Source organism: Pipistrellus kuhlii, unplaced genomic scaffold, assembly GCF_014108245.1.
Source record: "Pipistrellus kuhlii isolate mPipKuh1 unplaced genomic scaffold, mPipKuh1.p scaffold_m20_p_48, whole genome shotgun sequence".
NCBI classification, from domain to species: domain Eukaryota; kingdom Metazoa; phylum Chordata; class Mammalia; order Chiroptera; family Vespertilionidae; genus Pipistrellus; species Pipistrellus kuhlii.
In genome coordinates, this window is record NW_023425549.1 from 964 (window position 1) to 15,815 (window position 14,852).

The following is a 14,852-nucleotide window of genomic DNA, read 5'->3' on the forward strand; positions in this document are numbered from 1 at the left end:
CATCACTCAGGGAAACCCTCACCTCCTGCTCTTCCAGCTCAGTGGCTGCCGCCATTTCTGTTGGAATTTATTTACCTTCTGTCATTGAAACTTTGTACCCGTGAGTGGAGGCCTGGGCCTCCCAGAGTGTGTGAAAAGCTTGGCTTCCTCCATTGCCAGGGAAACCCAAGCCTCCTTCCTGCTCCCTGTGGCCACAGCCATCTTGGTTGGGGTTAATTTGCATACTCGCTCTGATTGACTGGTGGGCATGGGTGGTGGGCATGGGTTGTGGGTATAGCAAAGTGATGGTTAATTTGCATATTGCTCTTTTATTATATAGTATATTTAATAAGCTTAATTGCTTATTTAATAAGCTTATCTCCTGCATTTTTGTCCCACCCCACCTTTGACTCTACACATACACACACATACACTCATATACTCTCACACACATAGTCACACACATACACACATACGTACACACACTCTCACACATACATTCACACATATACATAAACACAGTCACATATACAAATACACATACACATACTTACATGCACACATACACATGCTCACATACACTCACACATACACATACTCACACACAAACATACACACATATTCATACACCCACTCACATATACAACCACACATAAATTCACACACATATAGACCCACTCTCACACATACACACTCACACATAGTCACACACACATTCACACATATTCACACATACATACACACTCTCACAGATATATACACTCTAACACATACATACATTCACACACATATTCACACACACATAGACCCACTATCACACATACACACTCACACATAGTCACACACATATTCACACATACATACACACTCTCACACATGCATACACTCACACACATATTCACACACACATAGACCCACTCTCACACATACGTACACCACACATACACTCACACACACACACTCACACACATATACACACTCACACTCACATACACACATACACACTCACACTCACAGAAATCAGAGTGAACATTCCAAATAGAGTGATTGGTCCGGTCCATCTTCCCACTGTTTAAAACCTCCCATGGATCCCCTCTGGCCTCAATTGATCTCTCCAGCCTCCCTCCAATCTTCCTCTCACTTTCCCCTTCACTCCCACCTTTACTCACAACTTGTTTTGTCATGAACTATCCCTCCTCCACACGTTGGCATGCTGTTCCCTCAGCCAGAAATATCCTTTACTCCCTCCCTGCCCCTCCTCTCATCCTTCAAAACCCAGCTAAAAGCGTCACCCCTGCTCACATTCCAAGCAAAAACAGCTTACACCACTTTGCGGATTCCTGTGGCTGTGTGCGTCCACCCTTCCAGCTGTTTGATTGGCCTCACCAGTAGCGTCGGGTTCGGGTTAGCCTTGAAATCTTTAAAGGTGAAGTGTGTCCTGAACGCATCAGAGAACTGCATCAAAGAGAACTGGGGGCGGGGACCTGGCATTACACCAAAGAAGAGGAGGCCTCCACCACCGCCCTCCCTCTCCCCCCCTCCACCTCCCAGCTATCTCCCAGAAAGCCCTGCAGAAATCTTAAAGCACTCTGGTCTCCAAATCCTACACTGCCCCCCTCTTTCTGCCCCACCAAGAAAGACACCTGCCATCAGCTCTCAGTACTAGAACTCAGGCAGAGACGACACGGGGTTTCATCTCCCATGCCAACCCCTATCCAACAGTCAGAGCTGCCTGTTTTACAGAGGGTTGGAGGAGTACTGAGGCTTCACCCAGATAGAGCAAGAAGGAGACTCATGGAAGAAAACCATGACCGACTGACCATTTGTGAAAGTCTGTATTTGAGGGAGGAGAGGAAAGCAGTGGTCGGTTGCTATGTCCTTGCAGCCTTGCATGGGCTGTTCCCTAACCTCCCCATTGGCCCTCACCAAGGTGTTGGACTTTGTGAACTGATTCATCACAGTTGAGACGAACTCCTTCATCCGCTGAAAGTCATTTGGGATAATGCTGCCAGAGCCATCAATCAAGAAGGCGATGTCACTCTCCTGCTGGGGGCACTCTGGACCATGGAAAGAGTGCAGAGTGATTAGGTACCCGCCCATGTTGCTTGCTGGTTGAGCATCAACCCATGAACCAAGGGGTCAATGGTTTGATTCCCAATCTAGGCACATGCCCGGGTTGTAGGCTTGATTGCCCAGTAATAGGCATGCAGGAGGAGCAATCCATGATGTTTCTCTCTCATAGGTGTTTCTATCCCTCTATTCCTCTCATGGCCTCTCTTTCTCTCTCTAAAAATCCATTAAAACATATTTTTAAAATAAAAATATGGACAAATTGGAATGTGTTGGTGTCCCTCATTAGGGCACCATAATGCTGGGGTTCTTTTCCCAGCCTTACAAAGGGTTCAGCATTCTGGAGAAAGGGGCTGTGCATAGATTATTAAAAAGGAGTCCAAAGATGAAAGATATTTTTGAAAGACATTGGGGGACCAGGGGAGCTTCAGCTATTATAAAAGGAACTGAAGATTCTTCCTTGGCCAAGGACCCAAGCTTTTATTCAACACAATTTGTCCCAAGGCAAGGTGGAAATATACACTTCAAAGGGTAAGGTATCAAAGGGTAGAATACAGAGCATTATCAGTTTGGGGAATGGCCTACAGCTGTTCAGGTGTTTGGGCAACAGGAGGCAATAAAATGCCCTGAGCTGTCGAGTAGCAAAAAATCCTATTCAGGTTTGGTGTGTTGTGGCCAGCAAGACCCGGTGGAGGTGGGGCTCCAGATGGCTAGCAAGACCCTGTCGAGGCAGGAATCCAGGCCAGGGAAGGAACCAGACCCACAACAAAGAATGTAGCATAACTGTTAGTCATAAAATAGTTCTGTTGCAAGGCTCAACCCCCAGGCAGGCATGTCCTGTTTTCAGTAGCCGCAAGGCAGCACAAACAGACCAAACCAGGTCAAACAGATACTGCTTAAGCTGAAAATAAACCCCCACCCCAGGTGTTGTATAAACTTTAAATGTTACCGTACTAGTGGAGATTTTTTATAACTTATAACTGACCTTACTTTGTTAAAACTTTAGCCAATCATAATCTGCCAGGCATCCCTAAGACGGGGATAAAAGTAGCATGCTTAGAGTGAGTCAGGGCTCTCATTGCTCGCTCCTGTGTCAGTTGAGACGTCAGCTGGGACTCGTAATAAAGGCTTCATAAATTCCAATTTGGTTGACTGGTGGTCGTCATTCTCGGGTCACCACTAACAGGGGGAAGTGCCTTTTAGCCATTTCCAACGAGTAAATTACATATGTGGCTCACCCTTGTTGAGCCTCCCAAGTCCCATCAACCGTTTGACTCTTGTAATTATTACATGCTGGAATGGGTTCTCGGCGGTATGAAAAACAATTGGTTAATTCTGCCCAAGGGAGTCAGGGGAAGCAGTGACATTAGAGCTACCTCATGAAGAATGAGAAATAATTTGCCAGGAATATCATGGAAGAAACAAGTTATGGGGGCGGGGGGGGGGGGGGGGGCGGGGGAAGGAATAGCATCTATAAAGGTTTGCTGGATGTTCTTCCTTCTGCCCTCAGCCCCAAATCTACTTTCTCCCTCCCCTCTCCGCTCCGCAGCCTGGAAGAAGTGGCCCTCGTGGTCCAGAGCAACAGGGCTCTTACCCTCTGGCTTCTCCTTGGATTTGCACAGTCAGGAGCTTCCCCAGGAGACTGGAGGGAGGGAGGAAAGTGAGATCCGCTTGGGTAAGTGAGGAAAGTGAGATTCCTCTCCTCTGGATTCCGGTGACTTTTCCCCTCCTTGTCTTATCAGCTTAGGGGTGGTGACAGGTCTGCTGGCCCCGGGTTCCTGGACTGTCCCTAGTAGCTTAGACCCTACCACATCTTTATGATTAGTCCCCTTGTAAATAGTCCCTTTGAGTTATCTTAGCTGGAGTGTGCCACCTGTCCCAGTAGAGACCCCGACTGATACAAAGGGGATGGGCCTCAAAGAATTCTGGCAGAACCCCAGAATGGACCTGGAACTACCTGGGTAAACCGGTATGAGGGAGATGGAGATGGGGCTGTGACATTAGCAGGGAGCAGTTGGAAAGAGCCTCTCTATCCAAAAAGAAGTTTGACTTTACGCCTTGGGCAGTAAATGGTTCTTAGGGAAGGGAGAGAGATGATGTTTTTATGTTGTAGAAAGGCTGCCTTGGCAGGGAAAACTTGTAGCAGCTTTATTCATGATGTGAAATATGGGAAATGACCCAAACATCCTTCGATGAGTGAATCGGAGAGTGGGACTGTGGGAAATCCGTGCAATGAAATACCACTCAGCAATAAAAAGGAAAGAACTACTGACACACACAACAATGTGAGTGAATCCCAAATGCAAACTCAGAAGCTTATGATTCCATGTAGGTAACATTCTTGAAAAGACAAACTGCGTGTACATAGTGACAGAGAGCAGAGCAGTGAGTGCTGGGCCAGGGGTGAAGGGGTGGAGGCAACTGACTGTAAAGGCAGAAAGGTTTTCTTAGGGGGCGTTGGGGCTCTCTGATATCCTGCTCATGTTGTTTTCCCACAAATAGATACATCTCTTAAAATTCATAAAACTACCCTAAAAATAGCCATGGGGATGTAAGGCAGGGCAAAGGAAAAAAGTCAATAATATTGTAATAGCTATGTATGATGTCAGATGGGTAAGAGATTTATCAGAGTGATCCCTTCATAAGACATATAAATGCCTAATCACTGTGTTGTACACCTGAAACTAATATAATCTATATCAACAGTAATTGAACAATACATTATTTTTTAAAAGAAGAAAAAAAGTCAATTTTATTGTAGGACATGAAAAACTAAAATTACCCAAAAAGTATTGGCTTTTTTAAAATACACAAGCAGCGCCAGCCAAGTGGCTCAGTTGCTTGGCGTGTCACCCGCTGCACCAAAACCATTATGGGACAGGAAGCAGACGCTGGGGACCAAGAGGGAGAGTCTCCCAGTCCACCCCTTAGTGCCATTGCATTTCCAACCAAGTGCATCTTAGGAGAAACGGGAAGGCAGGAATTGGTTTCCAAAGAAGAGTCTTGAGCTCCTGAGAGTGAGGACGGAAGAGAGAGATGTGAGGGTGGGAGCTGAAGCCACAGAAGGGGAGGCGTCAGGCAGGAGGAACACATGGAGGGAAGAGGAGCTGTCACCGGCGCCCTGGGCAGGAGGGCAGGTGGGCAGGAGGGCAGGAGAGCAGGTGGGCAGGTGGGCAGGAGGGCAGGAGGGGAATGTGAGCAGGCAGGGCAGGTGGGCAGGAGGGCAGGTGGGCAGGAGGGCAGGTGGGCAGGAGGGCAGGAGGGGAATGTGAGCAGGCAGGGCAGGTGGGCAGGAGGGCAGGCGGGACAGGCAAGGAAAGCAGGGCAGAAGGAAAGGAGGGGAGAAGCAGGAAGGCAAAGGGAGGGGAGGGGGCGGGACCCCTGAGGCTGAGTGTGGGGAAGGAAGGTCTGCGGGTCACCTTAGAGAGGCCAGTGACCATGAGGTCAGAAAAGACGCTCGCTATTCAGGGTAACAGATGCCATTTGCTAGAGTCTGTGCAGGGATGGGCAGAAGCCAGATGTCAGAGCGTGAGGCCAGGACATGGGGAGAGGGAGTCGATCGGAGAAAGAAAGCCCTTCGAAGACATTTGGTGAAGGGAAGGGGAGTGGGGGGGGGGGAAGGGGGTAGGGTGGCGAGCAGGAGGGGAAGGTTATGTCGGTATAAAGTGTAGTCCTTGATTGTGTCTAAGATGCGGGTATCAGCAGCAGGTTTCCAGAAAGGAAAGGGAGACATTTAAGGTCCAGAGGGAATGAGTGATTGGCCACAGGAGCCCCAGGTTGGGGGCATGAAAGAACCTGTGAGGCCGAGGCAGGGCCTCCTCCAACCCCAGTGAGAGGAGCCTGGTGCCCTCGAGGCGGTGGGACGGCCTGCGGTGTGGTTCTCCCCGGGGAGAAGGAGGCAGCTCCCCGGTGAGGCGCAGTGCGGAGGAACAGACGTAAGGGGAGAAGCTTACACGGAGGACACTGCCCTCGGTTCCAGAGCCAACGTGGAGACGAGCAAAAAGACGGCCCTGCAGTGAGAGGAAGCAGCGGCCGAGAGCAGCTTAGAAAAGGTCCACTCGCTCGCTCCTTCCATCACAAGTGTTTGGGGAACCGGCACCTCCTCTTGAGTTTTAACTGGATTTTTAAATTTTTATTTTTTTTATTTTTATTTTTTGTACAGAATGACACTCTCTTTGAGTGAGTGAGTTGTCAATCCTCACCTGAGGATATTTTTCCATTTTTAGAAAAGATGGGAGGGAGAGGGGGAGAGACACAGAGAGGAAAACATCAATGTGAGAGAGATGCGTTGATTGGTTGCCACCCACATGGGCCCTGATCAAGCCTGCAACCAAGGTTCATGGCCTTGACTGGAATCGAACCTGGGACCCGTCAGTCCACAGCTATGCTCTACACATATAGCCAAACCAGCTAGGGCTTAGCTAAACTTTTTTTTTTTAAAAAATATGTTCTTATTGATTTCAGAGAGGAAGAAAGAGGGAGAGAGAGATAGAAACAACAATGGTGAGAGAGAATCATTGACTGGCTGTCTCCTACATGCCCACACTGGGGATCAAGCCTGCAACCCAGGCCTGTGCCCTGACCCAGAATCAAACTCTAACCCCCTGGCTCTTAGGTCAACACTCAACCACTGAATCATGCCGGCCGGGCTCAGCGGAACTCTTTGACTCACTTCGAAGAAATTGCAGAAGTTCTGAGCTGTAACTTCTGAGATTCGTTTATAAAATACTGTGACTTCTGCTTAGGTGCCTGCTCTCTGTTCTCTCTGTCTTTTTTTTTTTTTTTATATAATATATTTTATTGATTTTTTACAGAGAGAAGAGAAAGGGATAGAGAGTTGTAAAAATCGATGAGAGAGAATCATCCATCAGCTGCCTACTGGGGATGTGCACCCCCTACTGGGGATGTGCCTTCAACTAAGGTACATGCCCTTGACCGGAATCGAAGCCGGGACCTTTTAGTTCGCAGGCTGAGGCTCTATCCACTGAGCCAAACCGGTTTCGGCTCTCTCAGTCTTTATCCCCACCCTGAGGGGAGCCAGCTGCGATGGTGCTCGCTGCTCGCAGTGGAGGTCCCCGTGACAAATAGCTAGGGGGAGCCTCTGGCCACCAGCCAGTGAGGCCCCGGGCCTCCGTGCAACAACCTGGAAGCGAGCTTGGAGGTGGCTTTCAGGCCATCAGATGAGACAACAGCTCTGGTGTGACAACTTGACTTCCATCTCATGAGCAAGCCTTAGGCCAGTGGTCGGCAAACTCATTAGTCAACAGAGCCAAATAGCAACAGAACAACGACTGAAATTTCTTTTGGAGCCAAATTTTTTAAGTGGCATTAAACTTCTTCTAACGCCACTTCTTCAAAATAGACTTGCCCAGGCTGTGGTATTTTGTGGAAGAGCCACCCTCAAGGGGCCAGAGACCAGCACGTGGCTTTTGAGCTGCAGTTTACCAACCATGGCCTTAGGCAGAGGCACCCAGCTTGGGCACGCCCAGACTCCTGATTCCTAGAAGCTGCAAGATAATTAATATTGTTTTTAGCTTCTATCTTCAGAGGGAATTTGTTATGAAGCAATCAATACAAACGCATAGAGCAGTGAGCAAGCTAGGCAACAGCCTTGCTGTCATGGAGCCGACATTGCAGAAAAAGGGGCAGATGAGAAACAGTAGAAAATGGAAATGCAGAATGAGGATGGTAGCTGGGCAATGTGGCAGGGAGTTTGGGTGGGGCCGGCCCAAAGGGCCCTCAGAGAAGGCCTCCTAAGAGGCCATTGGAGCTGAGATGGCGCTAATGGCTGTCAGCTGAGGGATGGGGAAGAGCACACCATGTTGAAGGAAAGGTGAGCTTTGAGCGCAAAGTGTGGAGGCAGGGCCCTTGGGTGTGGTTCTTAAAGAAGAAAGACAGCCAGTGTGGCCAGAGCACAGCAGCTGCTGGAGAAGGGGCAGGAGAGGAGAAGGGGCAGGAGAAGAGAAGGGAGAAAGGGCAGGAGAAGAGAAGGGGTGGGAGAAGGGGTGGGAGAAGGGGTGGGAGAGGTGGGCAGGGGCCTCACCACCTAAAGCTCCTGAGCCTCTGGCCAGGTGACAAGGCACTGACTCTAAGGACAGTGTTTGGAATGTCACCTTACAAAGACGAGTGGCTGTGTCAGGACTTTTCTTGAAGTGCAAGACCTTAGCACGTGGCCCAAGTCTCTTTCTCTCTCTCTCTCTCTTTCTCTCTCTCTCTATCTCTCTCTCTCTTTCTATTAGAACCTTCAACACCTAGACTTCTAAGTCACGCTCCAGACTGAGCAGCCCCAGTCCAGGCTGCCCTGCCTCCAGCCTCTGCTGCCCACCTCCACTGGACGCCACGCCGCCTACCTCGCAGCGCCGAGGGGAGCCTCTGGGGCGGCTGCCGCAGGTTGGATCCAAACAGGAAGCACAAGCCGTTCAGGTAGGTGTTCTCCTGGCACACCTGGTGCAGGGTGGGGCCGCAGGCCTGGAAGGCAGGGTGAGGGGGGCGCTGTCCCTGCTGTCTGTCCTTCTACCCCGACATCTCCATCCTCTGCAAGACCCCAGCCCCAGCAGCCCCAGCTCTCCACACCTCCCCTCAGACCCTCCGTAACCCAGGGCAACTCACCAGCAGCCGGAAAGGGTTGGTGGCAAATGCCAGAGACAGACCCAAGGACATGTTCACCGCCTCCGGGGGCACTGAAGACACACGGTCAAGGTCACAGTCAGGAGATGAAAGGGCCCGAGAGAAGCTAGACAGGGGTCACCTCGACCTGGGGACACAGGCTCATGGGAAAGGAGTGCCCGGGAGTGCGGGGGGTAGAGGCGCCCTACCACACAGAGACTGGAGCTGACCCCAGCGGCGCCAACCACAGAGCCTCCCCCAGAACAAAGGGAGTGAAGGGGGTGCAGGGACGTGCCCCGCAGGACCGGCCGGCCTAGGGAGGGGCTCACCCTGCAGCTGGATGGGCTCACAGGCGGCCGTGCTGTAGTCACACTGGTACAGGCCTCCCGTCTGGTTGGCCGTCTTCACCTCCTGGGGGGCTCCCACCACCACCCTGCGGGGGATCAGGAGCAGATGGCCGCGGGACCCGGGGAAATGGACACGTTGGGGGAGGAGAGCAGGCGAAGTCCTGCCCGGGGAGTGGGAGCCAGCCCGCAGGGTGTCTGCGAATCCTAGAGACACTCAGAGAGAAAGCCTGGGAGAGGCTAACTCGGGCTGGAGGACACAGAGCAAACAGGTCCTTTACAGATGGTCCCATTCACTCTCCTCGGGCTGCTTAGCACAAAGCACAAAGCGGGGCAACTCTTTCCCAGGACTCTGCTTGCGCAGACTTCCACCTTCTGTGAGAAGCGGGTGGCCACAGAGGCCGCAGGGGTTCTGTGGCCGGAGTCCGTGGGGAGAACGACACACGAGGGGTAAGCCGGGGTCCTGCCACCTGAGCCGCCCTGCTGTGCGAGGCGCTCCTGCCACAGAGCGAGGAGGAGGGAGAGTCACCGCCCTGAGAAGCGAAGGGAAGGACGAGGAGAGAAAAAGGTCCTGGTCGCACCCACACTGTGCACCTCCTGGCCTGGCCCAAAAGCCAGCAGAACCACAGACTCCTCCATCTCTGGAGAAGGGATGTCCACCGGCATGCGGGGAGAAAGCCTCCACAGGAAGCTGATAGACCAGGACCAAAGCCCCACGCCTGGCTCCTGCTGCTCAGGGCCGGCAGCACCGGGCGGGTGTGCTCGGAAGAAACTGGCATAAAAACAGGCATACATCAACGGAACAGAATAGAAAGCCAGAAATAAACACACGCCTCTGTGGTCTATTAACGCATGCCAAAGAGGCAATAACACACAACGCGGTAAAGACAGTCCCTTCAGTAAATGGTGTTGGGAAAATTGGTCAGGTACATGCAAAAAAAATGAAACTCAACCACCTTCTTATGCCATATACAAGAATAAACTCAAAACGGATTAAAGATATAAATTTTAGACTGGAGACCATAAAGTCTTAGAAGAAAAGATAGGCAGTAAGATCTCTGGAATTTCTCATCGCAATATTTTTATTGATATATCTACTCAGGGAAGGGAAACAAAAGAGCTATAGTCAATAATATTGTAATAACTGTGCATGGTGTCAGTGGGTATTGGCAATGTCAGGAAAACCCTTAATAAAGTATATGATTGTCTCACCTCTGTGCTGGTGTACGCTGTACACCAGAAACTAATACAAAATAAAATTGAATGTGAACTGTAATGGGGGTGGGGGAGAAATGTGTAAACCCGCGTGGGATAGGAACTGGGAGAAAGGAGTGTGGGAGATATAGTAATAGATAATACTCCTTGGCATTAACTATTCAAAAATAAACCAAGAAAAACAAAACAAAACAAAATAAAAGACAAAGGAAATGCAGGGGCCCTTACCGGGATCCCTCAAGCTGGACCACGCTCTGCCCAAAGCTCTTGGCATTCCCTCGAAAGACCACTGGGTTTTCAGTGTCCAGGTTGAACCCATGACATAAGGCCAAAGCTGGAGGGAAAACAGGGGTGAGGGTCAGGAGGAGAGAAGCACGGAGTTAAGGAAGCAGTTCACACCCTGCCCCGAGCACCTTCCTGTGGGATTCACCCTCACCCAGGGTGGTGATGTGGGGCTCCCCTATGCAGCTCAGAGCCTGGGCAGAGCTCAGCACACTTTTTCCATGAAGGGCCCGATAGTAAAATTTTAAGCTCTGTGGGCCATAGGCAAGTAGAGTATATTATGAACTTATATAATACTTATATATTATACTAGAAGCCTGGTGCACAAAATTCGTGCACTCAGAGAGTGTGATCTGTCAGACCAGACTGCAAGAGCCCTCAGGGGATGTCCGACTCATGGCTTAGGCCCACTCTCCATGCTGCTGCCGAGGCGGGAGAGGCTCCCACCACTGTTGCTGTGCTAGCCAGCTATGAGCCCGGCTTCTGGCTGAGTGGTGCTCCCCCTATGGGAGCACACTGACCACCAGAGACAGCTCCTGCATTGAGCATTTGCCCCTGTGTGTCATAGTGACCGGTTGTTCTACTGTTCAGTCAATTTTCATACTATTATATAGGATATTATATAAGTATTCATTCCCACAAATTTTTCATTGAGGAGATTAAAAATATAATAATAGAGTACACTTTTTGATATAAATTTGCTAATGACACAAGGGGAATTCTTTGGGGGATATAACATTTCTCACTCCACTGGGATTAAATCAGCGTTCCCGAGCATGAACCGATTACAAATGTCCCTCTGCAACCCAAGGCTCCCAGGCTCTACAAGTCGGTGGTGGAACCTTTGCCTTATGCTCATTGACCTGTTGCAGACCCCTGGCCTAGCCCACCCCCTCGGGGGCTTCCAGCCCCTCTCTGAGCCCCAGCCTATGTCCCCACCCTGCTGATTTGCTCAAGACCAAGTTCCTAAAGTCTCTCCTTAGGCAATTTCCTTCCTAGGCAACCCTCAAGCATTTCATTCCGGTCTTTGGCTCATTCTCCACAAATCACAGGCATATAAGAAAACCAAACTTACAATAAATCATTTGATCCACCCATCATTCAACAAACATCTACACCTGGGTCTGTAGAAAACAGAGCTGGGGGCAAAGTGGTGGTGAGGTGGGATCCAAGAAGAGACCCTTCGAGAAGAGGACCCGGTACCTGCTGTGCACACTTTGGCCCGTCCTGTCGCCTCTCTAGTCTCAGGTTCCTCATCTGTGCAGCTGAGGGGCCAGCCGAGCCCCCTTGCATAGCCTATGCATTCAGTCCTTCCTCCAAGCTCTCTGCTTATCTCATCTCGGTCTAGCTCTACTCTCCGCTCTTTCGTGAATCTCTTATCCTCTCCCAAATAGTTTTGTCTCTCCCCAATCTAACTATCTAACTCTGTGATATTCTGCACCCCTTCTCTCTACTCCCGGACTCATAAATTCCTCTCCTCCTCACCCTTCACCTCCCAGCCCCAGCCCCTGGCACACCTGTGAAGAGCAGGACTTGGCGGGTCATGGCCCGGGAGAGCAGGCACCCTGTGACTGAGCGCATCACCAAAGCCAGGAAGGGCATAAAAGAGAAGTAGTCGCTTTTGAAATAAGCTAGAGACTCAAAGGAAGAGGGCGGGGCTTAGTTAGCACATAGTGCCCTTGACCTCCCTCCTGTGGCCACACTCAGCTCCATCCCACCCCAAGGACCTCCTTTAAATGTTTGGTAAAACTCCCCTGTGAAGTCATCTGGCGCAGGGCTTTTGTTTGCTGAGAGGTTTTTTTTTTTTTTATTACTGCTCATATTTCATCAGTTGTTATTGGCCTATTTAGGTTTTCTGATTCCTCCTGATTCAGTTTTGGGTGGCTGTATTTCTCTAGGAATTTGGCCATTTCATCCATATTGTCCAGCTTGTTGGCATATAGTTTTTTATGGTATTTTCTTACAATCCTTTGTATTTTTGTGGTGTCAGTTGTTACCTCTTTGCTTTCGTGTTTTGGTTTCATTTAGTTAGTTCCTCTCCTGTTGTTTCTTGATAGGTCTGGCTAATGGTTTATCAATCTTGTTTATCTTTTCAAAGAACCAGCTCTTGGTTTCATTGATATGTTGTTGGTTTGTTTAATCTCAGTGTCATTTATTTCTGCTCTCATCTTTATTTACTTCCTTCTACTTACTCTGGGCTTTTCTTGTTGTTCTCTTTCTAATTCTTTAAGTTGTAGAGTTAAATAGTTTATTGTTAATTTTTCTTGTTTTTTGAGGTAGACCTGTAGTGCTATGAACTTCACTCTCAGAACAGCTTTTGCTGAGATTTGGTTATTGCGTGTTCATTTTCATTTGTTTCCAGAAGTTTTTATTTCTTTCTTGATCTCATTGATAATCTATTCATTGTTTAATAACATACTATTTAGCCTGGCCAGTGTGGCTCAGATGTTAGTGTTGACTTATGAATAAGGTAACCAGACGTCCCACTTTTGGAGGCACAGTCCCAATTTTAACAATTTGTCCCGCATCCAGCGGCATTTTTAAAAAGTCCCAATTTTTGGAAAGATTCTTTTAAATCTTTTGGACCTTTTTAAAACGACACAGGACATGGGACAAAAGCGGGATATCTGGTCACCTTACCTATGAGCCAGGAGGTCATGATTTAATTCCCAGTCTAGGCACATGCCCTGGTTGAGAACAAGATCCCCAGTAGGGGGCATGCAGAAGTCAGCCGATCAATAATTCTCTCTCATTATTGATGTTTCTATCTCTCTCTCCCTCTCCCTTCCTCTTGGAAAGCAATAAAAGTATATTTTTAAAAAATAATATTCTATTTAGCCTCCAGGTGTTTGAATGTTTTTGAGTGTTTTTACTATAGTTGATTTTTAATTTCTTTCCTTTGTGATCTGAGAAGATCCTTGATATGATTTTAACTTTCTTGAACTTATAAAGACTTGTTTTGTGTCTTAATATGTAATCTATCTTTGTGAATGACCATGTGTACTTGAGAAGAATGTGTATTCTGCAGCTTTGGGCTAACGTGTTCTATAAATGTCAATTAAATCTATCTGATCCAATGTGTAATTTAGAGTCTCTGTTTCCTTGATAATTCTTTGTCTGATAGATCTATCCAGTGAAGTCAGTGGGGTGTTAAAGTCCCATATTATGACTGTATTGCTGTCAATCTCTCCTTAAAGTTCTCTAGAAGGTTTTCTACATATTTAGGTATTCTTATATTGTGCACATATATGTTTACTAGGGTTATATCCTCCTGTTGAATAAATCCCTTTAGTATTAGGTAGTGACCTTTGCTGTCTCTTGTGATGTCCTTCATTTTGAAGTCTATTTTGTCAGATATGAGTATTGCTACCCATTTTTTTTTCTTTTCCATTTGCCTGAAAAAGGTATTTTTTTCATTTCTTCACTCTCATCCTGTGTGAGTCATTTGTCTTGGGGTAGATCTCTTGTAGACAGCATATAGTTGGGTCATGTCTAGTCTGCTGTTGAATCTCTGCATATTATTCTTTATTTCGGTCAATGTATGCTTAATTTCTGATTGGTCCTTTTTCATATCCTTCAGAATCTCATTAAATTTCTCGGAGGTTTCTAGAAGATTCTTGAGTAACCTTATAACCATGGTTTTTAACTCTATATCCAGTATTTTGCTTTCATCCATTTCTTTTATTTGTGACTTGTTTCTTTGTCTCTGCATTTTGGAGGTGTGTTTGTTTCTATGTAGTGGGTAGTTGCTAAGTCTCCTTGAGTTGATAGAGTGGCCTTGTGCGGTAGGTGTCCTATAGGACCCAGTGGCTCAGCCTCCCCAGTCACCTGAGGTGGACGCTCTTGGTGCACCAGTTTGTGAGCTATTTGCACAGTCTTGTTGTAGTTAAACCCTTTATAGCTGTTGGTTTCATGGGAGTAATTGATCATCAGGCCAATTGGCTGTGATGATCAGCTGTGTCTATACTAGAAGATCTGTTGCTCAGGAGACACCCTTATGGGGCAGGACTTGCTTCAGTGGGGCTTTGGTGCTCATTGAGTCTGCCCTCTGAGTGTGTCTTTTATGGATGTGAAGAGCTGTAATTCAGTATGGTCTCACTCTGACCACTGGGTACACTGGCTCTTGGATCTCCAAGGAGGTGCAAGGTCAGCCACTGTCTGGGGCCACCCAGCAGGAGCTACAGAGACATCTGCAGATTCCTCCTCTTTGTATGGGGTTTGGAAGTTCCCAGAAAAGGCCCAGATGTAAAGCAAAGCAGGCTGCTGCTGCCAGTCCTTAGGCCTTATTTTGGAACCTTTGGGGCTCTCTGACCCAGATGCAGTTTGACAGGTTTTAGGCAGAGAAAGGACAGGCCA

At 48.4% G+C, this 14,852-nt stretch overlaps 1 protein-coding gene across 1 annotated transcript; it reads right to left on the reverse strand.

Annotated features, from left to right (window-relative positions):
• Positions 1–1,275: 1,275 nt before the first annotated feature.
• LOC118704934 (integrin alpha-M-like) lies at positions 1,276–14,426 on the reverse strand. Its single transcript, XM_036413025.2, has 8 exons — positions 14,325–14,426; positions 12,014–12,134; positions 10,443–10,548; positions 8,985–9,088; positions 8,659–8,729; positions 8,400–8,517; positions 1,906–2,036; positions 1,276–1,449 (listed from the first exon to the last, which is right to left on the reverse strand). The coding sequence occupies exons 1-8, from the start codon at positions 14,424–14,426 to the stop codon at positions 1,300–1,302; spliced, it is 903 nt and encodes a 300-aa protein (XP_036268918.2). The 3' UTR covers positions 1,276–1,299.
• Positions 14,427–14,852: the final 426 nt, after the last annotated feature.